Below are 26771 nucleotides of genomic sequence, written 5' to 3' on the forward strand. Positions count from 1 at the left end.
GCTGGGGCTTTGATTCAGGAAAACAAACAGAAATGGCACCGAGGGCCCTTCGTGGCCCCCACCCCAAGACCAATTTAACTAGAAAACTCTAGCTCAACAGCGCTGGTGAAGGGAGCAAGATCAGCCCGACAATAGCCCCAAACTTGGGGAAAGGGGGACAAAACAAGCTGTCTGTCTCCTCAGCCCCTCCTCTGGGGCTCCTTTTCTTACTGCAAGTGTGTTCTTGTAAAAACGATTAGATTGCAATTTGTATAACATGGTGACCCCCAAATTCAGACGTTTCACCCCTTTTCTCTGCAAAGAATGTCAAGAATGCTTCTCGGCCTCTCACCATGGGGGGGGGCAGGAGGGGGACGCAGAGCCCTGGCCATCGCACAACTTGTGTGGGAACAAGACTGCCCCTCAGAGCCCTGGGCCAAGACAGGAGCAACGGCCAGCTCTGTCACTCCAGAGGGCCAGACAAAAGTCCATTCCCTTCCAACTCCTCTGCACAAAGCCTGGGCCTCGAGGAGCTGCTGAGGGCCGAGGAGGGCCTCCACACCCCAGCCTCCCCTGGAGCCCGACTCCAGCAATTCTCTCTCCACCCAGGGAAAGATAAAGACAGATGGGGCCACCCCTGTGAGCCTAAGAAGGAGGGCAGGCCGGGGCGGGCAGCCGGAAGGAGGCATGACCTCAAGGCCAGGCTGTGTGCGCCCCCCCCCCCCAAGTGCCTGGGCAGAAAGAGCAAGCAGAGGGTGGCCCCCTCCCAGAGACCCTTGGAGGAGGTGATCAGGTGAGGGAACCAGGGCCACCGGGCTCACCCCACCGTGCTGCACAGCAAGTCTAGCTAGAGGGAAGGGGGGGCAAGGGAGGAGCTCCCCGACAGAAGGAGATTTAATAAAGCCCTGGCCCTTCCATCACCATCTTCATAGGGACAGCTCACGGGAGGCAGGTGCTGACCCTGAAGGCCCTGATGTCCCAGCCCGGAGAGCCCCTCCCACCGCTGGTCTGGGCCTTGCTGAGCCAGTCCTCTCATCCTGGCCTCCACCAGCCTCCCTGCCTGTGCTTCCAGCGCACACCGCAGCCCCCAGAAAGCCTTGTGCTAAAGGGCCCTGAGACAGAAGAAACCATATCCCTGTCCCACCTCCCAGCCTACATCTAAGAATGCCTGTGGCCCCCACACCATTTACGTTAGCACACTGGGTGCCTGGGGGTGTTCCCTGGAGATCCTAGGGGTTCCTGTTCCCACATCTGGCCTGTGGGGCCTGTGCGGCCCCAAAATGCAACAGCAGCATTCAGGGAAGGGAAAGGACGGAAGGGTGACAGTTCACCTTCGCACATCTCTGCTCCCAAGGGGGCAGAGGGCCTGAAGGAATAAGCTGGGCCAAACCCGGTCACTCAGTGGGAGGTCTCTCCTCCTTCCTACCCTCTCCCCTCTCTTCCTTTCTTTGAGCAACAACCATTTAATGAGTGCCTTCTGTATACAAGGCATTTGTGCTAAGTAGGAGCCACAGGGACATGTCAGATCTGACTCTGAAGGAACAATCCCTGTCCTCAAGGACTTTCCACCCAGTGAGGGAGGGAATCTGTCACATATCCAGCTACCAGCACAAGGGGTGACTGGGTCGTTTCCAGAGGAGAAATGGAAGTTTTATAAGAAGACAGGTGAGAGAACATTGCACCCTGCGGCACTGAGTGACTCCTCAGTGAGTGACAGGAGCTGGGGGGTGGCCCAAGTGAAGGGCCGAGGCAGAGCCGGAGCACCTGGCCTGTATGCCTATGTTTTCACCCTGCAGGCATGCCGGGTTGCCCAGGATCTGGCTTCCAGACCACAGTGGCCTTTGGGTGCACCCTGCTCCCAGGCCTGAGCTCCGGGGGGGGAGGGGGGGGGCAGGGAGGTGCTGTGTTGGTCCAGCCCTCTGGTGGGGAGGGCGGGAATCAAGGAGCCACATAGGTCCTGAGAGTAAGCACAGAGTGGGGGAGACCAGAAGCCCACAGACCTTAGCCTGCTCAGCCCCGTCAGGTGAGAGGGAAGCTCGCGGCCGCTCGCGTGCATGTGTGTGCGCGTGCACAGCCCCCGGCGCCTGCCCGCGCACACGTGTTCAGACACAATGGCTCAAAGGCCAGGCGGCCAGGCAGCCCACTTTGTACTGCTAACAAGGGGACCATAATTACAGGAAGGGGCAGCCGGGCAGATAAAAGGATACAAAATTTCAACATCTGTTGCCATAAAGGGATAAGGAGAAGTGAAACGCAAAGTATCAGTTTGGTGTCAGCAGGCAGAGAGCCAATTTCAAAGAGTTCAGGGGGACAGAGGGGACAAGAAAGAAAAAGGAAAGGGGGGAGAAAGAAAAAGAAAGAAATTACAGGGTTCCTTAAAGAGGTAAAGAAAAAAGAAAATGAAAAAATCTGTCAGTAATACTTTCAAAGGAGAAGGCAGGTACTTTAAAGAGGGCAGTTCCCGTAATCACCCTGACCGAGGGCCGGGGGCGGGGGCAGAGGTAGAGGTGGAGGAAGGGCAGAGACAAAGCCACACCTGGGCCAGATGGGCACAACTGGTGCCCTCAGATCGGCCCAGTTTGTGCTCAGGACACTGGTTCCTTCTGCAGACGGTTAGAGAGGGCTGCAGCCAGGCCCCCTCCCCAGTCTAAATGCCACTAGATGCTCTGACGTGCATCTCCTATGCTCAGCCTGGGGTCCCGAGAGAAGTTCCTGGCACGTGGTGACTAACTAGGTGACCCTATGAGTGCTCAAAGGGTTACCAACTGCAGCCACAGGAGCTAACATCAGGGAGGGCTTTGTGGCAGAGGTGCTGTCTCCACTGAAGAGTAAGCGGGACAGAGAAGGGGTAGTCCAGGCACTGGGGCAGCCAGAGCAAAGGCTCAGAGGGCGAAAACAGAGGGCCCCGTCAGAGCGTGTGAGAAGTCTATCTGCCCTACCTCTGGTGAGAGAGTGCCCACTCGGGCCTGAGGATAGAAATGGAGGAGTGACGGAGAACCAGGGATGACCCTGGCCAGCAGGAGAGATGAGGGGATGTGTGCAGAGGCACACGCACGGTCACACACATACGGGGCAGTAGGGTGCCTAGCTGAGGATCAACCCCTCAACACCCTAGGAGTAGCCAGGTCACCAGAGTCCACCCCTGTCCCCTTCCCTACCCGACGGTCCTGAAGCTGGATGAGGGCTATAGCTGGACCCATTAGGATACGTCCAGGTCTGGGGTCACAGACCTCTCCAGCCTGGTGCTCACCTGCAAATGTCCTGGACAGAAAGGTGTAGCCCATAGCAAGGACGAGCCCGGGAGGAGGGGTGTAGAGGATGTCGTCAGGCCAGGCAGCCTCCCAGGCCTTTCAGCTGCTGTAAGGTATGCCCCACACAGCCACCTTCCCAGAGGCCTAGCCGAGGTTCCTGCTCAAATGCACGCACAGAGCACCAGGCTCAGGAACAGGACGGCTTTGGCCTAGTTCCCCAGGCCTTGATGGGATTACAGGGCCTAGCGAGGGAGACTTCCGGGATTGGCTGTTGGCTCTATCTGTCAAGATGGAGCCCCTGCGGCCTGCAGCTGGGCCCGAAGACCATCTACCTTGGAAGCAGGAACACTCGGGCACCTCCGGGTTGGGTCAAGGACTATGTCTTTCTCTCTGCCTTGTTAGGTTAGAAATTCCCTGTCCTGGGCCCAGCCCATGGTTCCCAACTCCAGGAGAAAGAAAGGCAGAAAAGGAAGAAAGCAGAGAGGGATGGTCAAGCTCCTTGCCATCTAGGTAATGGCTGTATGCCATGGCTGCCCTTGAACCCGTGTACTCCAGCCAGCACCTCCCCTTCCCTAACTCGTAGGGAACAGAGTCCAGAGGGGTCTTGATGGAAGGGCGGAGGGAGCTGAGGTAACTTTGAGGGGTCCCCAGGCACTGCAGGAAGTCGCCTAAGCTCCCGGAGAGCGGGCAGCAGGAAGCAGACGTGTGGAGCAGGGCACCTCCACTGCCCTGCTGTGTCCCAGCCCCGCCGTCATCCCGAGGGCAGCCCCAGAGGGGGGATGCCCGGAGCACTCCTTCCTCCCCCCCACCCCGCCCCCACCCAAGTCACAGCTCACACATAAAAGAGAAAATCCCGGCGCTCCTCAGGTTTCACTGGTGACAGGTTAAAAGCAAAGAATCCCCCCGGCCCCGCACAGCGCCCCGCCACCTAGTCCTGCGGGCGGTGCTGCCCCACCTTCCAGATTGGCCTGTCAGTCAGGCTTTGGCATTATTGAAAGATCAAACTCTGTCCTGCCTGTTCATTACCTTAATCCTATTTTCTACATGGCTTTATTATCTGCTTGGGCTTCTCTGGGAAAGACAGCTACAGTCACCCTGTCCATCCGCTTCCTCCCGCCAAAAGCAGATGCCTCCACCGGGGCATCTTTCCTTCGAGCCCTGCACCACTCAGGCTTCCAGGCTCCCCTGGAAGCAGGAGGGCTATGGAAATGAGGCCTGGCTTCTCTCAGTGGTGATAAGGGGTGGCTGAGGGCCAGAGAGCAGGCAAAGCAACAAGATGCCCAGGCCGGCCCTACTATGGGCTGTCCAGAGGGCGCAGCGGTGGGATCTTGTCTGGCTCGTCAGAATCCTGGCTGTAGCTGTGCTGCGCCCCTTACCATTTGGCTTTCTCCTGGGTTCTGAAAAGATCCAGCATTTGGGGTTAGTGACGACTAGGGATCTCATAAGAGTGCCCTTCCAGGAAGGAGTTGGTGGTGGCTTGTAACTACATCCTGGCTATAAATCTGTGCCCAGGAGTATCCCCACCAAGGAAACCACAGGCAGAAAGAGGCGGCCCTCAAAGGTTACTCAGCTTCTGAGACAAAGCTGGGCCACTGTGGTGCCCTGCCCAGGCTCATTTACCACCCCGAGTATAGGCCAGCGAGGCTGCCAGGCACAGGGCCCGGCTACAGGACTGAACCTGACTTGCAGCAGAAACACCTACCTTGTGACCTGCGGCCTTGCTTACTGTCATGGGCCTTCTCAAGACCAGGAGGTCAGCAGGGCCACTCCGCCTTTAGTGGCCACAAGCCACAGGTATTCGGAGAGTTAAAAGGGAGAGTGTCTACAAACTCTAAGGTACTACTGTGGAAGGCAGCTGCAGGGGAGGAAGAAGAAAGGGAAGGAGACGGGCACTGTATGGGCACTTTTACAAAATAACTGTTTTCATACTAGTTCTGTTAAGTAGAGATAATTAAATCTCACTTACAAATGTGGAAACTGAGGCCCAGAGTGCCCCCACCCCCATATCACAGAGCTAAGAAGAGGCGGAGGTAGTTCTAGAACCCGAGTCTGCCGACCACGCAGCCTGTGGGCCCTCTGTGGCTCCTCCCAGCCTCCCTGTCACACCCCAAGGAGGCCTTCCTTCCGCCTCAGCCCCAAGTGGAAGCACCAAGCTTGCGGGCGGCACGGGTGCGGCAGGACGAGCCCTCCAGCGCCCCAGAGGCCGTGGAACACAGGATCCCTTGCAAGTTTCAGCTGAGCTGTGCTGGCAACAGTATGATGTGACCATCGGCTACATTAACGAAAGCCAAAGATCTAGAATAAGGAGGCGATAGCACCTGCCACTCATCATCTCACACCCAGTGTGTTCAGTACTCAGTTATGAGCACCTCATTTCAAGAGGGATCCAACCAGATATATTCAAAGAAACGTTCAGGTGAGAATGGTCCTAAAATGAGTGTGAGACCAACACCACAGGGTCATCCGCCCAGCTGTTCCTCACTTTCTTGCTGACCAAAATCTGATCTGTGCCCCCGTCCCTCCCCAAATGCCAGTATGCCTGTGAAGAAGCTGGGCTCTTCCCCGGGCCCAGGCCAATCTTGACTGGTCACTCCATTTCCCTTGCCATAGTTTGGTTCAGGGCGAGTAATGGAGTACACTCCTGGCTCACTACACATGAGGGGTCTGCTTGGGGGCTCCTATAAAAGGATCCCCCATCTTAAGAAGAGACCCAGGCAGGGACATGTCCTCTTCCTTCCTTTTCCCCTTTGGGTACTGCCTTATGAGTGGGTAGAGCTTTTGTGAACAGGCCTGAGGATAAGGGCAACACCTACGCTGACTGAGGTGGCAAAGCAGGAAGCTGAGATGACGGGCCCTCAGGCTCTCGCTGAGCGACTGCACCCGTCAGTCCTGGGCCCGGCGAACCTTCCGACTCCCGGTGACCCCTTGTCACTTACGATAATAATAATCTCTTTCTTGTTGGAGCTACTTTGAAGTAGGCCCCCAATACTTCTGGCCAAAAGCACCCTAAACTGATGTACTACGTTTATGAGCAACGGTATAAGGGCCTCGGACTTCTGGCCTGATAAAGAGAAGACACTGGAGAAACAGGACCGAAGTTTTCAGAGATTTAAAGGCCTGTCTTCACAGGCAAGCTTCACCTTGCTTCTTGTCCAGGGTCACAGCTCCTGGAAGCAGATCAACTCTCGAAGAAGGACAGGCGTGACCACTCTCAGAGCTATCCAAAGATGTAACATGGTGTCTGGGTGAGTTGCGAGTTTCCTATCCCTGTGGTTGGATAACCATTAAGAGAACAGTGTAGAAAAAACCGTATTTAATTACAACAGCTCATGTGTTAAAAAAAAATCTTTTGGAAAGGCTGACAATACAATGGATTTTTCAGGGGAACAAGAAAAGAGAAGGGCACCGCGTTCCTGGGGATACAGAGAGGAAAGGAGACGTGCTAGAGCCCCTGAGGCAGGGGACAGACAAGAACGGCACAGCCTCGCTGCTGTGAACCACGGCGCTGAACCAGAGCCCGGGGCCTGGGACCAAGGGCAGACGTCTTAGCCTTGACCCCATGAGCACAATTGACAAAAGAAAAAAATAATTTGGACGCTATCAAAACCTAAAATTTTGGTCTTTTATCCTGTTACAAGGATAAAAAGAAAGCTCCAGACTCAAAGATAGAGGCAAGCCACGTACCTGACAAAGGATTAATATCTGGAATAAATAAAGAACTCCCCAAACTCACCAGTGCAAAAGCAAACTATTCACTTAGAAAATGGCCGAAAGACATGAGCAGAGATTCCACCAAAGAGAACATCGGAAGGCAAATACGCACACAAAAAGATGCCGTTCGCTATTAAGGAAATTCACGTTAAAGCCACAAGATACTACACCTCTTAGAATAGCTAAGAAAGAGTGACAATTCCAAGTGCTGTTAAGGACGGGAGGAAACTGCCTCTCTCATACGCTGGAGTTGGATTATAAAATGGTGAAGATATTCACAACAGTTTGGCAGGTAACAAATTAAACACACACTTACCAAATGACCTGGCACTTGCACTCTGGAGCATTTATCCCAGAGAAAGGAAAACACATGTCCACACGGAAGCTTATACTCAAATGTTCGTGACAGCTTAATTTGCAATCATCAAAGAATTGAAAATAACCCAATGTCCTTCAGTGGGTGAATGTTGTTCAGTGACAGAGAAGTTTGGGACGTCCACACCAGGGAACACTACTGAGCAATAAAGGGTAAAGTGCCAGAGATGCACAGACCAAGTACTGTGGCTCTCATGAGAATTATGCCCGGTTAAAGGGCGGGAGGCGGGGGGACAAACCTCAAAAGGCATTTCACTTACATAGTACTTTCAAACGGACGGAAGCACAGAGTGGAGAGCATATAAGTGGTGGCCAGAGGTGAGGGACGAGGCGGTTTAGGAGGGGACGGGGGCAAGATGGTGTGGCTGTACATGGGCAGGCGAAGGACTACCAGTTCTGTATCTGAACTGTTGTAGCGGTTACAGGAATCCACACATGGGATAAAATTGTGAAGAACTCAACACACACACACACACACACACACACAGAGAAATGAGTGCAATCTGAATAAAGGTCTGTGGTTTATACCAGCATCAATTTCCTGGTTCTGATATATAACAGAATAAAATAGGATATAATATGTATATGTAAAAATAAAAATATTTATAAGTAAAAAGATATCAAATTTATTATATTATCTAACGTAACTCTGGTACCTTGCTGTCCTATTTTTGGAACTTCCAATGAATCTATAATTATTTCAAAATAAAAAGCTTAAAAAAAAAATCCAACAGAATGGTAGATAATCCGATGGGAACGTATCAAGCTTACAAAGGCTCGAGAATTGTGAATAAAACCTGGATGGATTTTAACTGTTCTATGTAATTCTTTTCATGGCTCTGTAGGCCACTTCCCCAAGTCGTTTATTTCAGAAAAATCATCTCCAAGAATAGACGGGATTTTATGTAGCCACATAATCGGGCACTCTTCAGAGAAAAAGTATCATAAATCCAAACTGTTGGTAACCTGATTTCTGAGTGAAATTACTGACCTATCATAAATTACTTCCAACAGTCTCCTCGGGTTAAGTCGAACGACGCCAGGAGACATGCGCACCTTGAGGCTGCCGAGCGTCGTGGGCCACCGGGTTCTTCCCAGTCCCCCTGGACCACTCGGTGGCCCCCCAGAGCCCGGGCTGGCCCAGCCAGCTCTGTGTGTTGCCCCGCCCCCCGCAACCTCCCCGGCTGTCCTAGCCCCACCCCCACAGGAAGCCGTGGTGACTCAGGAATCTCTTACCTGTTGAGGTCCCAGATTCTTAGGGGTGAGAAGTGCCCACAACAAGCTGTCCCGGTCACAAAAGAGCTGCCAAACAAAAGGAGAGCAGAGTCAGGGCTGGCTTGTCAGAACTTGTGGCGGAAGGGGCTGCACAATTGGCACTGCAGTGCTCATTCTCCCCAGGGGATCACGGCGTTGAGACAGGATGAGAGAAATGGCCGCGGGGCCATCGGAGGGGATGACCGGAAGAGTGCTGAGGCCTACAGCCTCCCAGGGGGCCCCCCAGGCCTTCAGGAGGGTCTCGTGGTCTCTGGCCACCAGAACAGCACATCTCCAGATGTGAAACGTTCAGGCCAAGGGAGGGCACACTTCCTGGGCCTCCTCCTGGGAACAGGCTGTTGGGCGCTGGAAGGTGATGCCCTGGCCAGAGGCAAGGGTGGTGGGGGGTACTGCTGACGGTTTTGAGAGCTGGGGGCATCTGGTAATGTACAAGCTCAGGGCAGGTCCAATGGCACCAAACTGAACGGAGGGAACTATCGAAAGCGAGTGACATGGGACGGGTGATGTGCTGGGATGCGAGGGGGCAGGCGCAGTGAGGGCCCAGGCTGCTGGGGCTGCCGGGGGGGCGGGACGGCAGGCAGTTTAGAGGACAAGGACACACCTTGTTTCCCAGAGGCTCTCTTAACCCCCTAGAAAGTTCAACAAGTGCCATCTGCAGACTTTCATTTTAGGTGGAGGCCTGGGGCAGTGGGCAGGCCCCGCATGGTGAGCCAGGCTGGCTGGAGCTCCAGGACCAGAACTGGGACCTACGTGCCAGGCCCCACCATTGTTGGGGACTTGCTGGTGGGGGTGAGGAAGGGAAGCCCTCAGGAAGCCTGGCTGAAAATCCTAACCATAAACAAGAGAGTCAAAAATGGTTGTTGTCACTCAGGGGCCCCGGAGCAGGGAAGGGCCACGTCCCTACATGTCAGGAGCCGGGGCTTGATGGGGGGAGCAGACAGATTAATGACACCTTAGCAGTGTGGGGCAGCTGCCTGTCCTCCCCGGCACCTGTGCTCCCTGGTCCCAATGGGTCAACAGGGGGACGGGTTTCTGTAGAGAGGAAGCCAGTGAGTTTGTCCGGGGGGAGGTTGCCGATGGGGGAGAGGTGGGGAAAGACACTGGCCAACCCACAGACGTGCGATAAAAACGGCAGCCCGTGGTGTCTGCTTTTTGACTCCAGGCTGATAACAAGGGCATGTGAGCCACCCCGAAGCTTCCATGCCTCAGGCCAAGAGCTCCTTGAGGGATACACTCCAGCATCCCAGCTGCCTCTCGACCCACAGGAGTGCCTGCAACCACTCACCCAGAATGGCGGGCCAAAGCGGCCACTCTGTCATGCCCCAAGTGACTCCCAGCCTGGAAAGCAGCCACTGGACACTGAAGCCTCCAACTACAAAGCCAGGAGGTGCTGTCCTCCCTCGGCTCCGCATTTGTCTCTCGAGGGGAATCCATTAATAACTGGTAAAGCCAATTACCTTGGGTTGGAAATGTAATAGCCACTTGGAAAGCATTCAAGCAGCCAATTGGGCTCTCCAGACTTTTGAGGGGCGCAAGCCAGGTGAGGCGCGCCACACAGATGCAGACATCTCCAAGGAGGCCAGCGGCAGGCCTTGGATTGGCCACAGGTCTGACTCAGGGACCAGGGAAGTCAAGAAGGAGGGGGAAGGGAGGACACATCTGGGCCTGAACTGGCCATTCCCAACAGTGCCCAGAAGGCTGGGGTGGGGCTGCCAACACCTCCTCCTAGGACTCCTGTCCTCCACCCCTGCCCGCTGTCACCAGCTGGGTCTATCTCCCACCAGGAGAACTGCCTCTCACCTTCATACCCCACGAAGGCCTTTCAGGATTGCCTGGACATGGCGACCATTAAGCATTCCTTTCCAAAAGCTGCCCTCTTCCCTTGCCCAACTATGCAGTGCAGGGAGGAGGAGGGGGAAGGAGAGAGACCCCCTACCCCCAGCACATGAGAGGCCCTAAGAGCGTAATCGAACATAACATGCGGTACAAACTCTGTAAGCAACGGTCAAGCAGCTTTGGAGCCAGGCCCTGCCAGGCACACGCACTAGGACACACACAGACCTTGGGGACTGCCAGGCCTCGGGGGCGATGCTTGTTGCGGGCACAGTACCACACACCTCACACTATTGCTCCCTACTCACAGCCACACTTGCTCCCCACCTCACCCCCTAGCTCCCAAGGACTTCAGGAAGCAGAAGGCAAGAGCCACAGACCAGCCACATTCAAGGTCAGATGATTAAAAGGTGTGTCTAAATGCAGGAGACAAGACACCTGGTGCAGGGGTGGGAGGAGACGGAACTCGCTGCCCCTGGATGCCCGAAGGAGGCTTCACATGACACAGTAAGTTCCCGATAGAAGCAATTATCCCCCACTGCACGGAAAGGCAATGAAGTGACAGCCAGACTTGAGAGAATTTCCATGAATTACCCCTGCACGCCTGCACGCCTCCCAGGAGCCCCACCAGATAAAGTGCTTCAAACGGAGGCGGTGGCGGGGGGTGCGCGCATCTCAAGCTCAGCCACCACACCACCCTGCCCACACGTGATACCACCCCGCTCCACATGCGCCAGCCCGCCGTCGTCCTGCATCAGATCTCTCCACACCGGGCTCTGTGCCCCGCGGGCCAAAGATTCTCATCGAGTGCTCAGAGATGCCCTCCGCGAATATGTGCACGGGGCCTCCAGTGGCACTGCCAAAGGGATGACTCAGAGTCTGACCCATTAAAAGGTCTTTGCTACAATCTCAACTTAGAGGCTGAGGTTACTGAAAAAGCCACTCTCCCCAGAAAGAAGTGAAAATGCAAATGGCTTTCGCCTTCAGTCCCTCTCTTTCTCAGGGGATCCTAGGGACAAGGTCAGCAAACCCATGAACAGGCAGAGGCAGAAGCTGCTCGCTCCTCAGGGGACGTGACCACTCTTCCTCCAGGAGCCTACCACGCTTTATCTTGCCCTCAGGGGATGACTGGTATCTTGGGGGTTATTTCCCCATCTTCCCTTTGAGATCATGGATCATCTGGGGGCTCGTGTGTCCTCCGGTGCCTGGCCTCAAAGAGGTACTCAGTATAAGTCTGTGGGACCGGACTGCAGGGGTCTTCCAAGCTCACAGCCAACAAGGCTGGGGAAGCTAGGCATGTGGGCTATGAAGGGGGTCCCACTGCTTCTTAAAGAAATAATGCCCCCATCACCAGACTGAATGACACATGACACAGTCATACATCACTGGCGGGCAGTGGAATCCCTCATAAGCACCACAATCAGATAATAGATGTGAAATACCAACAGTACCTACAAATTAATGTCATCATACATACACACACACACACACACACACACACACATACACACGCTCTTGCACAAGTACACACCCACGTTCTCAGCTTGAGGGTCTAAAAGTCACTATCAACTCTACTCTTCTGGGATGAGAAAGTCCTTATCAGAAACTAGCCTTCTCCAACTTCTCATCTTGCTTCAGACCTTGTCCAGATTCCCAACCTACCTTCCTGGCCCCCTGGTCTGAGCTCAAGCAAACTTGGCATCACAGAGATCATCAGGCCCAAGAAGCAGACATGGGAGCCCCCACATCAGAGAGAGACACCAGGAGAGTTAGGGGTGCTGGTACTCAAGTTGAGGAATAGAAAATAATAAGAAAAAGAAGAGAGGAGAGAGGGAGAAAGGGAAATTATTTGGGTGTGAGCAGGGTGAAAAGAAGATATATTCTTGCTGCCTCTGCCTTCATTCAGGCCCTCTTAATTATGTTAGTCATTTATTGAACACCTACTAGGTGCCTGGTTCTGAGGAAGGGTTTCACAAAAATCATCCCATCTAATCGTTGTAACCCTGTGCAAGTACCACTTTTCCTATTTTACAGATGAAAAAACTGAGGCCCAGGGAGGAAATGCACCCTGCTCTGGCTCCCGGAGGGAGCAGCTAGTAGGGCTGGGATTTGACCCTCTCCCTGCCCAGCAGGTTCTCTCCCCAGCACCTCATTCAATGCCTGACACACACTGAAAACTCCAGCCCTTGCTGAGTGAACAAATGGATAACTGAACAAATGGCTCCACCTGGAAGAAGAAAGGAGAGACCGAGTGGCCCTGAGGAGGCAGCAGAAGTGGCGTGCTTAGCAGCTGTGCCCCACGGCTGGCCCGGAGCCACCCAGCTGGCCCAGGCCCCAGCCGCCTCTGAGCCGGGGCTGACACACTTTGGCAAGGGAGGCCACCAGAGCTGTCACATCATTCACCAACATGCCCATCAAGTGTATTCAGTTCTCTTCAACCCGCATTGGCATTTTAATTACTGTTGGGTAAACTAATTTGTACAAATGAAGGCCGGCTGCCTAATAGAATATGCAAGCTCTCTGACCTCTGACAGGCACTGACACGAGATACAAAGGCCGCCGAGGAAGGCTTTTTATCTGAGCCTTATTACTCTCTATTACTCCAATTAGTCAGGCTCCACTGCTCCTAATTGGAGGAAAAATTGCAATTAAATCAATTTTTGATGGGCTGCAAGTGGGCTCCCGAACCGCCCTGCTTGTGAAACACTGATATTATAGCAGCAAAGGTCACAGGCCTCATCGGCACCTGGCCCCCCCCCCCATTCCCCTTGGCCCCCTCCTAAAATGCCTCAAGGAAACCCCTGCCCCTCCATCGGCTCGGCCTGCGAGGGTGGGAAGGAGGGAGTCATTAGAACATGTCAGGTCTCATTGCTACGGCCGCCATCTGCTAACCTGCGCCACTGACATCATTACGGCAGCTGAGTCCCAAAGCCTGAATGCAGTGCGAAGGTCACACAAACTCGCTCGGTGAGGGCAGGCCAGGAGAAGTAGTGTCCCTGACAGCACTGAGAGGGAGGGACCGGTGGAGTGGGAACAGGAGGTCAACAGCAGTCGGGAGGGGGACAGACACAGGCTGCAGCAGGTGAAAGTATAAGGCAGTCGGTTCCCAATATCCAGCCAACAGGGCACCCCAGGCCACCCGAGGGGAAAGGAAATACATGTGTTGGGGCAGGAAAAAAAAGGGGGGGGGGGCAAAGAAATCTTGCTTTCTCTCTAGCAAACATCGCACACTGCAGTTGGGGAAGCATCCTCCTGAATGCAGACCGGAAGGCTGAAGGGCACATCAGTGATGGAGCAGGAGGACACTGGGGGGCTTGCCATCCACAGCAGCGCCTGCCCATGAAGGCTGGGGTTGGGGGGCAAGTGCGCCTAACTAAAGCTGTATGGCCAGGGAGGGGAAGGGAAATACAACTTTGTTCATCAAACCAAGGGATAAGGAGACCAAGGGGCCTTGCGAAGCTTGAACGAGTGAAGTTTTAGGCAAATAAGAAGGTCCATTTCACATCACAGCTGGCATACCATTACCTCAAAGACATGGTGCAGACAGAAAATATAAATTCAAAAGAACTTTAGCCAACTTCATGGATGACTGAACCCGAACGGGTTAACAGAAAGGAGCCCTTCAAGGAGTCAAAACCAAAAATATGTTAAATAAATTGACTTAATGGAATATTACACAGTCATCCAGAATGATGCTTCCAAAGAGTACAAGCAACAGTCTTGGATGTTATGATAAGAAAAAAAGTCGAGAACAAACAGCTTTAATATAACTATTTTTTGAAAGCCTGCAGATGGAAAAGGAAAGCGTGGAAAGAAACATACTGAGATGCTAAGAGTGATTATGTCTGGGCAGTAGAATAGCAATTCTCTCTTTTAAATTTGATTTTTCAGGGGCACCTGGCCATGAATTTGGCTCAGGTCATGATCTCAGGGTCGTGGGATTGAGCCCCACGTTGGGCTCTGTGCAAAAAAAAATTTAATGTTCCAAATCTTCTTTAACAAGCAGGTGCTACTTTTTAAAGGGAAAAATATCATTTATGCCTTTTAAGGGAAAACACAATGTAATCAGACACTCCTAAATACTGACCCATGGCTGTGAACAGGTGGACCCAATAGCGAGCTTCCTGCCAGAGCAGGAATGGTGGCCCTGACACACCTCAAACTGAAGCTACGGGACTGACCAGTAGCTCAAGGTTAGTCAGGAAGGCCAGATAAGAAGTGAGGGGCTCCACTGGCCTCTTTTTCCCGACTAGGCACTGGCCAATAGGGAGCAAGAGCAACTCCTGACGCCCACAGCTGGCAGAGGCACCCTGCTCAGGCTCATTCTCTCTGTCTCTCTCTCTGTCTCTGTCTCTCTCTCTCTCTCTCTCTCTCTCCAAACCCCAAACCTCTCTTAGCTCAAGTGCATCAGGACAGGATGGTGCCAGTGACCACCTACAAGGTCAGGTGTTCTGAACAGAGAACCCAAAGGGCTCCGATGTTCACTCCCACTGCAACTCTAACAAACTCCAAGAAAGCAAGTTTGCTGCTGCACCATGGGTGAGTGCTGTCCTGCAGCTGGGAAACGCCTCCCATTATTCATTTCAGATTTTAAATTTCACTTAAAAATTTTTCACCAATGGTAAAAGCTCAGTCTGACCAAGGATGTAAGGTCCTGACTGAGGTTAGAGAAAAGGAAGCTTGAGGTAGGGGTTGCTCTTCCCAAGTGCACTCACTCCACTCAGTGAGTAGACTCAGAAGCGTGAGCGATGGAAGGACAGAATTAACACAAGAGGAAAAATTAAGGATGCCAAAAACAAGGACTCACTGTCCAATAGGAATTTAACAAGATGTGTTGGGGGCTGCAGGGAGCAGAGCCTCTATGCTCTACTTTCCATCCGCACGGCCTCTAAACACGAGAACAGCTCCATCCGATCCCGAGAGGAAGAAACGGCAGCGTGCTCCAGTGCAAAAGGAAAAGTTGGCTGGCCCGGACTTACTGAGAAATGACGACATAATACACAGCTGTGTGTCTGACAAGAGGCAATGGAAAAGAAGAGATCAAGATGGTCGATATTTGCAGACAACATACTTATCTACTGAGAAAATCCAAAAGACTGAACTAAAAGATATTACAATGGGAGCACCTGGGTGGCTCAGTCGGTTAAGTGTCTGACTTTGGCTCACATCATGACCTCACAGTTCGTGAGTTCGAGCCCCATGTCAGACTCTGTGCTGTGCTGACCGCTCAGAGGCTAGAGCCTGCTTAAGATTCTGTGTCTCCCTCTCTCTCTGTCCCTTCCCCTTTTGCACTCTGTCTCTATCTCTCAAAAATAAATAAAAATATGTTTAAAAATTTTAATAGAAACGATTATGATACCTAGGCATGGGCTTGTTGTAAACATTACAGGAGACAGCTTACCCAGTGATGTTAGCTATTATTACCTACCAGCAATCACCAACCAAATGTAATAAGAAATCCACTCACAAAAAAATAATTAGAAAACTGTAAAACAGCCAAGGATAAACCTAACAAAAAACACCACCAACAAAAGACAAGACAGGCCCATATGGAAAAAAAACAAAAAACAAAAAACTTGCTGAATAAATAGAAAGATCTATCATGTTCCTGGATAGGAAGTCTCAAGATTAGAAAACTGTCACTTCTCCCCTAATTAACCTACAAATTCAACAGTGTCCCATCCAAACAAGATTTTTTACTTCATCAATTGATTCTAAAATTCATCTGGAAGTGGAAATCCACAGGAATAACCAAGAAATATTTTTACAAGAACAACAGAAGTTTAGGTTTTTTTTTTTTCAAAGATCTTATCCTTAAGTAATCTCTACACTCAATGTGGGGCTCGGACCCATGACCCTGAGAACAAGAGCCACATGCTCCACCGGCTGAGCTGGCCGGGGGCCCCAAGAAGCAAGCTGTTCTCCCAGATATCAAACATGCTCTAAAGCTGCAGCTAGAACAACATATAGATCAGTGGACTAAAATAAAGAATCCAAAGCCATACCTATATGTTTGTAAGGAATTAGTAAATCCTAAACAAGGCTTTTAAATTAGACAGCAGATAAAGTGTGAACTAGTCAGTGAAGGGTAGAGACACCACAGAATACATGTTTGGGAAGAATATCAAACTCGGGGCACCTGGCTGGCTCAGTTGGTTAAGCGTCCAAGCCTTAATTTCTGTTCAGGTCATAATCTCATAATTCATGAACTTGAGCCCCACACTGGGCTCTGTGCTGACAGTGCAGAGCCTGTGTGGGATTCTCCCCCTCCTTCTCTCTTTCTCTACCTGTCCCCTGCTCTTGTATGTGCTTTCTCTCTCTCAAAAATAAATGAACATTAAAAATAAATTTAAAAACAACTAGAGGGGCACCTGGGTGGCTCAGTCGGTTAAGCCTCCGACTTTGGCTCGGGTCATGATCTCACATTCGTGAGTTTGAGCCCCACGTCAGGCTCTGTGCTGACAGCCCCACGTTGAGTGTAGAGAACCTGGACTCTGCTTCCGTATTCTGAGTCTCCCTCTCTCTCTGCTCCTCCCCCACTCACTCCCTGTGTCTCTCTCTCTCAAACTAAAATAAAACATTAAAAAATTTTTAAAAACAAAACAAAACAAAACTAGAGCCCTACCTCAGAGACGACCTCAATTCCACATGGATTAATGAGATAAACATTTTTCAAAATTCCATGAAAGACCATAAAGTATTACAAGAAAATATAGGAAGATACTTTTACAATCTTGGAATAGGGAAAGACATTTTTTAATGGGTTTTATTTATTTTTGAGAGAGAGAGAGAGAGAGAGAGAGAGAGAGAGAGAGAGAGAGAGAGAGAGCGCGAGCAGGGAAGGGTCAGAGAGAGAGGGAGACAGAATCTGAAGCAGGCTCCAGGCTCTGAGCGAGCTGTCAGCACAGAGTCTGACGTGGGACTCAAACCCATGAACTGTGAGATCATGACCTGAGCCAAAGCTGGATGCTTAACCAACTGAGCCACCCAGGCACCCCAGAAAAACATTCTTAAGATGAAACAAAACTCTGAGGCTGAAAAGGTAAAGATGACAGAACTTGTCCCCAAATAGCCAACAGAAGATGCTGTAAACATCAGCTGAAAGGAATTACCAAATATTCATAATAGTCAAAATGTTCATACCTGGAACATATAAAGAAATCTTATAAATCACCAGTGGAGCAGGTAGATTAATGAGCAAAATTTTTCAGAAGTTATTCATAGAAAAAATACACATGACCAAGAAATCATGACATAATGTTAAGCCTCCCAGTAACTAAAACTAAAGAATTACAAGTTAGACCAATGGAAATTGCTACATGCACTTACAGAGCATTTCCCACCTGCTCGAGGTCAACCAGGTACTGTTCTAAGCACATTATGTGTGTGAATTTGTTCATTTAATCCTTAAAACATTCCAATGGATTTGACAATAGTGTTCTAGATATAATAATAGTATAGTAATCAAAAATTTTTTAAAGCATCCTCATCTTTCAGAATACACACTGAAATATGTATTTCTATGCTTGATGTTTGTTTCACAAAGCGTTGGAAGGGACGGTGTGGGGAGGACTGTAGACGCAGGCATGGCTAAGAGTTGGCAATTACTGTACTTCTGTATATTTTGTAACTTTCCATAAGAAAAAGTGGTTTTTTTGAAAAAGTTTTTTTTAAGTGACTATGAGGTATGAACTGCCAGGCCCATTCCCCTTTCACAGGCGAGGGAACTGAGGAATAGAGAGGTTCTGTAACACACCAAGGTCACATTACTAGTATGTCGGGGGCTCATGACTTGACGTCAGGCAGGTGAGCCCGAGCCTAACTCATAGTATAGTCACTCCTCTATAACTGCTCCCTAAATGAGGTAAGTATTTTACCCAACAGAGAAGCAAAAATTTTCTTTAAGAAAAAGAAACCAAAAACCTCTTATTCCTACGAAGTCTAAGAGGAAATAGCACCCATTGTACCCATTGTTCGTGGGTGTCTATATTCTGATACTGTCCCACTGGAGGGCAATTTGGCAGCACCTGAAAACTTCCAAATGCACTTACCCCTCAATCCAGCAAGTCTTTTCTGAAGCTCTTTCCTAGAGAAACCCCTAATAATATGCACAAACAGGCAAGTAGGCAGGTGTTGTCTGAGGCCCTGTTTATAATAACAAACCACCAGGAACCACCTAGTGTCCGACAGTAGCAGGATGGCTAAGTGTGCTGTGTTGTGTGCACATGACTGTGAACTAGAACGCAGTGGGAGAAGAATGAGCTAAAGCTGTGTGTTCTAACGGCGACAGCCCTGTGAGCCAAACGGAGAGAGGAAAAATTCAAGTTGCAGAACAAATGCATGATGAGCCCAAAACAAAGCAAAACTCTGTGTGTGAGTGTGTGTGTGTGTGTGTGTGTGTGTGTACATACACACGTACATACATATACCATTAAATTATATGATCTAATTGCTTCAAATAAAAGATGTGGAGTCACATGTACCAGACTTCCTATAAAAAGGAGTGTGGAGGGTGGGGAATGGGCCGCTGGAAACTCAAGGGGACTTTTTATTTTACGTTTTATGTATTTTAGTGTTTGAATCTTTTACAACTGTAACGCATTTATCTATTACGTAAAAATTAAACAAAATAGAAAGTGAGAAATTAAAAGGAAGATGGTAATAACAATATTCATTTTCAAGTTGCCCGGGAGATGGGATGTCTATGGTGGCACACTGAATCCAGAGCTACTCTGCATTTACCACAGACCACAATGTCTCTTGACCGCATCCTGGACCTGGCTGGCGTCCTCCGACACAGACCCCTCACCTGGAGGCCTTCCGAGTGGCTAAGGCCTGGGAACAGCTGCCTATGAGAATTTCATAATTTCACCCCTGCTCTTATAGAAGCTTTCCTCTAAATGCCTGCTTTCTGACCACTCTCTCCATAAAGAGGTCAACGACCTCTGCCAACAGGTGAGCTTCTGCACCCCCCTGGGGGCCCATCAGAGGCCAAGGCCACGGCTGAGCCTCCAGCAGTGCCCTGCATGGAGCGAGTACTCAAATAAAGCCTGAAGCACAAAATAGTTTTCCAACTTCAAAACAAATCACTTTTTCCCTTTAGGCAGCCCATTCTGGCGTCACAGTAGTCTAGGTCAGGCCCAAGGCCTGGGCCACCAGGCTGCTAATGCCTTCTTCTGGGCATGGGTGGCCCACATGGTCTGGTGATCACTGGGGAGATGAGGCCGGACCAGATCTGGTATTTGTTCAGGTTTGCTAATGAACACGAGGGGCTGGCATGTGAAGAGGGGCATGAGGTGGAGGATGATGAGAGCCATTAGGGTCAACACAAGCAGGAGAGCAGAGCTTGCCTGGAGAATTACACAAATATGCCAGATATAAACTCACCCGTTTATTTTAAAATCTGATTCTTTATAAGTATACCCACATTAACAAACCATAAAGGGACCTGCAAACTCAGAGTCAGTCCAGATATGGCCAGGAGCATTAAGTGTTTATAACACCAACAGAGAAGAAGAAAAGGTCAGGTCAAAGAGAACTCTATGTGAGCTACAATCCTAAGACCTTATATCTCTGACCCACTGTCAGATTTAGGCCCAGCAATGGAGTCCCCAAGACATTTACCTGAATCTTATTTTTATTCTCCATGTTCCATAAGCACCAATGGGAGGCCGTCATTTTCATGTGACAAGCATCAAACTACAATCAAGACCTTCTAGAAAGAGGTTCTTTCTGATGAAACAAAGGTCAGGAGAGCCCATATGCACGACCCACCACATGACTGTGTGGCCTTTCCTCATCCAGTGGCCTCACAACTGTAGCAAGGCTCAACGTAAGAGAGGCCCTACTGATCCACCAATGAAAAAGAGTCCCACAGTGACATCCAGCAAACTAAAACCCAGAGAGGCAGAGGATGTGAATGTCGACCTGTGGTTTCACTGCCAACAACCACACACCTGGACCTTTTCCCTTTCATCAGAATAAGACAGGAGTAGGGCACTTGGATGGCTCAGTCAGTTGAGTGTCTGACTTTGGCTCAGATCATGATCTTGCAGTTCGTGGGTTTGAGCCCTGCATCGGGCTCTGTGCTGATGCCTCAGAGCCTGCTTTGGATCCTCTGTCCCCTCTCTCTCTTACCCTCCCCCACTCTCTCTAAATTAATTGACTGATAAAAATGCTAGGAGAAGGGAAGGTGAAACTCTAACTTCCTCAACCTTGTATGATTGCTGTGGCAGGTTCCAGCATTACTCTGAAGGCTACCAGGCAGGGGTGAGGTGGAGTTGAGAAGGAAAGGGGTGGCATGGAATTGGCAGGCCAGTAAGGCCTGGTGTGCACATAAATTCTGCACAGCAGGGCTTCAGAAGCAGACCCACAGCAAGAGGAAAGGAGAGAACGAAGGGTCTGTGTGCACAGCAGGTGAAGCCTATCCCTCAAGGAGGAAGGGCTCCCTTATAGAAGAGGGCTAGCAGCAGACCTTAGTGCAAAGCCAACTGATAACTAGTGTCCATTCCTTCCCCGTGACAGGAGGCAAGGGCCCCAGAGTCATCACTTTGTCCACACAGACTGAGGCTTACATTATGTGGGGACATGGAACAATCAGAGAGAGAGTAGAAAAGTAAGGGTACCGAGGTCCTTTCCTACAAGACTTCCCATTACAGGGCTTTCCAGGAAAGTGAAGTTCCAAGGAAATTCCTTGTTCCCAGATTAACTAGCAGCGCCAGGAATGTAGACCTGAGCTTTGTTCCTTCCCAATATTTCCTGCCCTCTTGACAATGGCACCAAGGAGGGAGGAGGGAGTAGTCTGTCTCCCATTCTATTCTGTGAGGTAAACTGTCCTCCTTGAGGGTCATTTGCGTCTCCTGCTAGTTGTTTCCGTCTGGAGGAGGATGGCCAGGTCAGGCCTGTGCCGTCCCAGGACTTGGCTCCAGACCCTTCCTGCCCCACTGGCTGAGCCGCTCCCTGTTCATCTGTCCAGACTCATGTGTCTGCAGCGGGTCCTTTCTCCTGTGTAGGTCACGTTAGGAAAGTGGTTTTTGTAAGGACACCATGAACAGCTTACAAAGGAGGCATCTCCATCAGCAGACCAGGAATGATGTGAGCAAGAGGAGGTGATAGGCTCTGGTTTGATAGTTCTCTCCATATTCTGACTCCGTTTGAGAGCTGGTGGCCAAGGCTGTGAGCTCAGTCCCCATCCGCATACTAATGCCATTCACACAGACACTTTGGAGCCAGATGTCATGGAGTAGTTTGGCCTTTAGGAAAACAGTGAACACCTATTGTTCCATTGGCCCTATGATCTCTTCCACATGTGTGATTCCTGAGGGACTTCCACATTCTAACACAACCTCCCTCCTCGGCCACCCTTAATAGATCAAGAGGTAGGCAAATGACCCAAGCTGGGCCAAGGAGTCTCTGCTCTGGGAATTTTAGAAGCCAGTCACTTGCCGTGACTTAAACTAGGAGTCACTAAACTCAGGGGCTCTTGGATGAGCTTTCAGAATGAGCTGTTAGGCTGGGAAGAAGACAGAAGCAGAGGTCTGGGAAGCAACAAAGCTGAGCATCCCAAAAGGATACAGTCCTGGCAGCACTGTGGCCTCTGGGTCCAGCAACTCCTGAGCCCCCTGTATCTGTGCTCCTCCTTGGGCTTGGCTGCTCAGCTTTACCCTTGGATTTCATGAGCCAAACATTCCCAGTTTTATTTAAGTTAATGTGGATTTGGTTTCTGTCACTTATAACCAATTGGTCCTGATCCTGCCACAGCCTCTGTTCAGCAGCTGCCAAGCTTCTCCCCCATCTGAAAGCTCCTTGCTGCCAGGCACGCAACAGGCTTTACCAGGCACCTGCTGGACACCTGAGGCGTGGCTGAGGACACCTCAGCTGTGACATCTGAGCTGGTGTGTCTATGAGGAGAGCAGAGAGAACAGGGCAGCACAAGCTGGGCAACTTCAAAAGTGGAGGAAGCGTGCTTTCCCCCGCAAGGCCGAAGGAGAGGGGCAGGCAAAACTCTACTCTCCTGCTCCCAGCAAGGGGTTGGGGGGTGGGCTGCACATGAGCACATAATAAGGGCACCTGGTTGGCTCAGCTGAAAAGAGCATGCTACTTTTTTTCCTTAAGTTTATTTATTTTTGAGAGACAGAGAACGAGCAGGGGAGGGGCAGAGAGAGAGAAAGAGAGAGAGAGGGAGATACAGAATCGAAACAGGCTCCAGGCTCTGAGCTGTCAGCACAGAGCCCAATGAAGGGCTCAAACCCATGAACCGCAAGATCATGACCTGAGCCAAAGTCGATACTTAAACGACTAAGCCACCCAGGCGCCCCAAGAGCATGCTACTCTTGACCAGATAATAAAGATGCGCTTGAGGGACTGAATTATCCAAGGAGTGCAAGTTCTGCCAGAACCCACAAGGCACCTCTGATGACCCAGTGGTTGGGACCCCCTGGAGCGCCGGCTCCCTGAGGGGTGGCCATTTAGGGATGTGGTCCCAGTATCTATCTGACCTGAATTAAAGAAGCATATAGAACAACTGGTAAGATGGAGATGAGAATGTGGACGTTAATTCTATTTTCTCTTTGTGTTTGAGAGTTTTCAGAATTCTACATTTGAAAATACACACACACACACACACACACATGCACACACACACACAGAGTAAAACTTTATAACTCCAAGCAACCCCTTTGTTGCAGCTCCTCTTATCATTTCCCCACCCCGATTCAGCACGAAGAGCCTCCAAACCAAAAGGAAAAAACTGGCCGGATGAGCAAAGTCAAGTATCCCACTGCTGGATCCCTCTGGGTGATACACACACAATACACTGGAGGAACCAAGTGGGAAACTCACACAGAACAGGCAACATTTTCTTTTTCTGCAAAAGCCAAAACCAGAAATAAAACAACAGCATGCATACCTAAAGCAGCCCCCAAAACCCCTCACACTCTCTTTAATGAACCTAGACCTAGGTCAAAAAGCCATGTAAAGTTGTAAATCAGAAACTAGGTATGAAGAAACCAAGGTGCATTCATGGAAAACTACATTCTGGGGCATAAAATAATAAACGAGATCATTGGTTATCTAAGAATTCTACAAATATGTCACTATATATATATTAGGTAAATAGACACCTGTGTGTGTGCTCGCGCATACCTATATACTACATACAAAAACTCTGAAGCGAAATGGGACGGGTCTTTGAGCTTCATGTTCCTCTGAAAACCTGTCCCCTCACAGCAGCCGCCATGTAAAGCCCATCACGGTGAGCAGCCTCCCATTCCTGTTGCTCTCTGAGCTATTCCACACCCTCCCAAGACCCCCCAAAATCTAACCAGCCCTTGCTCTCCATAAAACCTCACCTCCACGCTCCTGCTCAGGACTTTGTCAACAGCCCTTGCCTCCCCACTGCCAGCCTGCAGGCACCAAATTCTGCCTCCTAAGGCCCCTTGGTAGGCAAATAACTTGGCATATTTGTTTTCTGGGAAAAGTCAACCCCATGATGTTTAATTTCACCTCTTTGGAACATTGGAATAATGTTCCAATAATAATAATCATGAGCCACAGGGAAACACTGAAGCCAGGGCCGTACCTGACTCAATGCCATGCCCACCATCAGCGCCACCAGGCCCTCCCTTCAAGTACCAAGATTTGGGGCAGGGCATGGCACCTATGCCGCCTGTGATCTGTGGCTCCACATGTGTATACGCACCTATAAATCACCAAATTATTGGCTTCAAAAGTCTACCTCCCTCCCCTCCATCTTCCCAGATAAGACCACCTTGTCTTTCTACTTTGTGTTTCACATCAGATATTGAGGGGTAGGGGGGTTGCCACCTGGAAACTCTCACTGTAAGCTACATCAGCCAAGTTAGATACCGAGAAAGCATGTGCCAGGCCCCCGATTTCTTTCCGGCTGGGTCCCCACGCCTCACCCACATGTAGGCAGCATGGGGGAGAATGCAGTGAGGATTAGCGTGTCCATCCATCACTCCCCACCACCCCAGCCCCGTCCTAGCCCTGGGCCAGTAGATGGCTGCTAGCCACTCAGCCCTCAGCTGCCTACTGTCTAAGGCGGAAAGCTATGCTATGGCTCAATTCCCAGGTGCTGGTATTTGGCTCCTGGGAGGAGAGAGAACATGGGCCCAGTCACAGCCTCGGGAAGGGGTGCATGACCATGCCCAGCTGGGTTGCCACCCTTTGCTGAGAAGGAACGCCTAAGCACACGCGTGCATGTGCGCACGCGTGCACACACACACACAGCCTGTGTTTGCCCCTTTGGGAAGGGGGCACTAGAGATGCCACACACATACTCACACTGATGCACCCACTGCCACTGCTTGATGCCCCCCTCCCCCACCGAGGAGGACAGGAGAGCAGGTCCATGGACACAGTTACGTCCCACACACCATACCCACCACACAACCTGTGTAAGCATTGTGCTCTCAGGAGTCTCTACCCAGTCTTACCGGGCAGTTGTGATTTTCAGCCAGCCCAGGTGTTAAGCCCCTGCCATTTTTCTCCCCCCTTTGGCCTGTCTGTGTTCCTCCCTCTGCCCTCCCACGGTAAGTGCTTTGGGGCCACACAATGAGTAGGAGGAGGAGAAACACTTCTATTGAGGAAGGCATTTTGTTGTTTCATCCCAAGGTGGAGGCAGGGATAGGGAAGGGGGGACCCACAAAATTTCTAATAAGCAGTTTCTCTCCTCAAAGCTAAAATGATTTTCTTTAATTGCTTGGTGGGAACAGTTTATCATGGGGGTCTCTGCCCCCCCCCCCAGGCCTAATTGACTTACTGAAGTTTAACAGGGGCTTTCACCTGGAGAGACTGCAATTATTCCCCCCATCCCACATTCGTACCTGGGCTCTCCCCACAGGGGGTCTTTGTTCCCCCTAAATACAGCAGTGACACAAATGTCCTCAGCAGCAGGGGAACGCAGAGAAGTGGTAATTTTCAGCCCAACGCAATTAGCTGAGGGCTTTTCAGCCTTCCCAGTGAATGGTGGGGAAACTTCGGCATGTGGGAATGGTGAACCAGGCAGCTCTGTGCAAGTCAAACAAAAGAGGCCTCTGAATTGGGCCCCATGGTGAGCCAGACCAGAGCTGGTGGGGGCAGCCAGGACTGGGGCCTGGATGAGGGACCTACATCATCACCCACCCAATCAGGGTCCTCCCCAGTCAGAGCCGGTGGCCCCAGATAGCTTCCTGGGAGGTGGAGGCAAGCAAGACAATACTGTTGGCTTGTACCTAGCACCACAGACCTGTATTTATAATGCAAAGAATAGGGAAAGGGTGGTAGACTGAGCTGGGGCAGGATGAGGGAGGCCAGAGGGCTGTCTGTCCGGCTGTCCCCAAAGGGCCTGGGGCTGGAGCTCACATTTCAGTTTGGGACTTCACAGACATCTCTGAGTAGGGAAGTTTTAGGGAGAGAGACTCTCCTGGGGGCCAAGACAGCGAGACTCCTGGCTCCTCAGATACTTAGGTCTATCGTTGCTGCCACAGCGGCCCCTACCACCCAGCTAAGCAGAGGAAAGAGGCTAGGGAGGCACAGAATGAAGGCAGCCCAGGGCTTATCTAGGGTCAGTGCTGAGGTGTCCAAAGGCCAGAAATGTGGGCTCCAGCAGTGGAAATGACCACTGGGCCAGCAACCGCAGGCCCCTCACGACCAGCCCTTTAGAGAGCCTTGATCCAGACCCAGGAGAGAAAGAAGCAGTTCTTGAAAGAATGAGAAAATGAGACCCTGAAACAGAACACCTGGTTGACAAATGAGCCGTGCCTGGGTGAGTGAGACAATGAGGAGTTGAGGCTGTTGCCAGCCGAGAATGCCCAGGACACAGGCCAGGGCAGGCACCAAGGCAGGCAGCGCTGCGGTGGAGGAGGGCCCAGGGGCTGGGCTGCAGGAGGCCGGTGCTCAGGGCCAGCTCAGCTGTGCACATGAGGGCTCACCTCGGGCAAGTCTGTCAGCTCCTAGGACCTCACGTTTCTTGTCTGTAAAAAGGGAAACAGAACAATGTTCTCCAGCTTAAAAAAAAAAAAAAGCAACAGAGGACATGTGAAGTAGCATCTCGGAGAGATTTATAAAACAGGAAATGGGGCAGCGGGTGGGAGGGCTGTTCCATTTAAGCAGAAGTAGGGGATGGTGGGAGCCCCATCCATGTGGCTTTGAACCGTCCACCTTGGATTTAGACCTTCAGAGCCCGGCCTGCACACCCCAGAAAAAGATTCTCTCCAGGGCTCTCCTCCACCACTAACACTACAACCTAGCAGGACGGGGCACCAACAAAAAGGAACAAGGCTGAACCTCCCACAGCATATGCCTCTTTCTGTGCAGCCCTGCCTCCCAGCCTCCCTCCTAGTGCAG

At 51.0% G+C, this 26771-nt stretch overlaps 1 protein-coding gene across 2 annotated transcripts in view; it reads right to left on the reverse strand.

The window, feature by feature from the left end:
• FBXW4 (F-box and WD repeat domain containing 4) overlaps positions 1–26771 on the reverse strand; it is a 63370-nt gene that overhangs the window by 3520 nt on the left and 33079 nt on the right. For both annotated transcript variants that reach the window (XM_029932428.1, XM_029932429.1), the window contains exon 5: positions 8553–8618. In XM_029932428.1, the coding sequence (XP_029788288.1) occupies positions 8553–8618 (66 nt within the window). The remainder of the gene's footprint in view (positions 1–8552; positions 8619–26771) is intronic.

This window comes from Suricata suricatta, chromosome 2 (assembly GCF_006229205.1).
Source record: "Suricata suricatta isolate VVHF042 chromosome 2, meerkat_22Aug2017_6uvM2_HiC, whole genome shotgun sequence".
NCBI lineage: Eukaryota > Metazoa > Chordata > Mammalia > Carnivora > Herpestidae > Suricata > Suricata suricatta.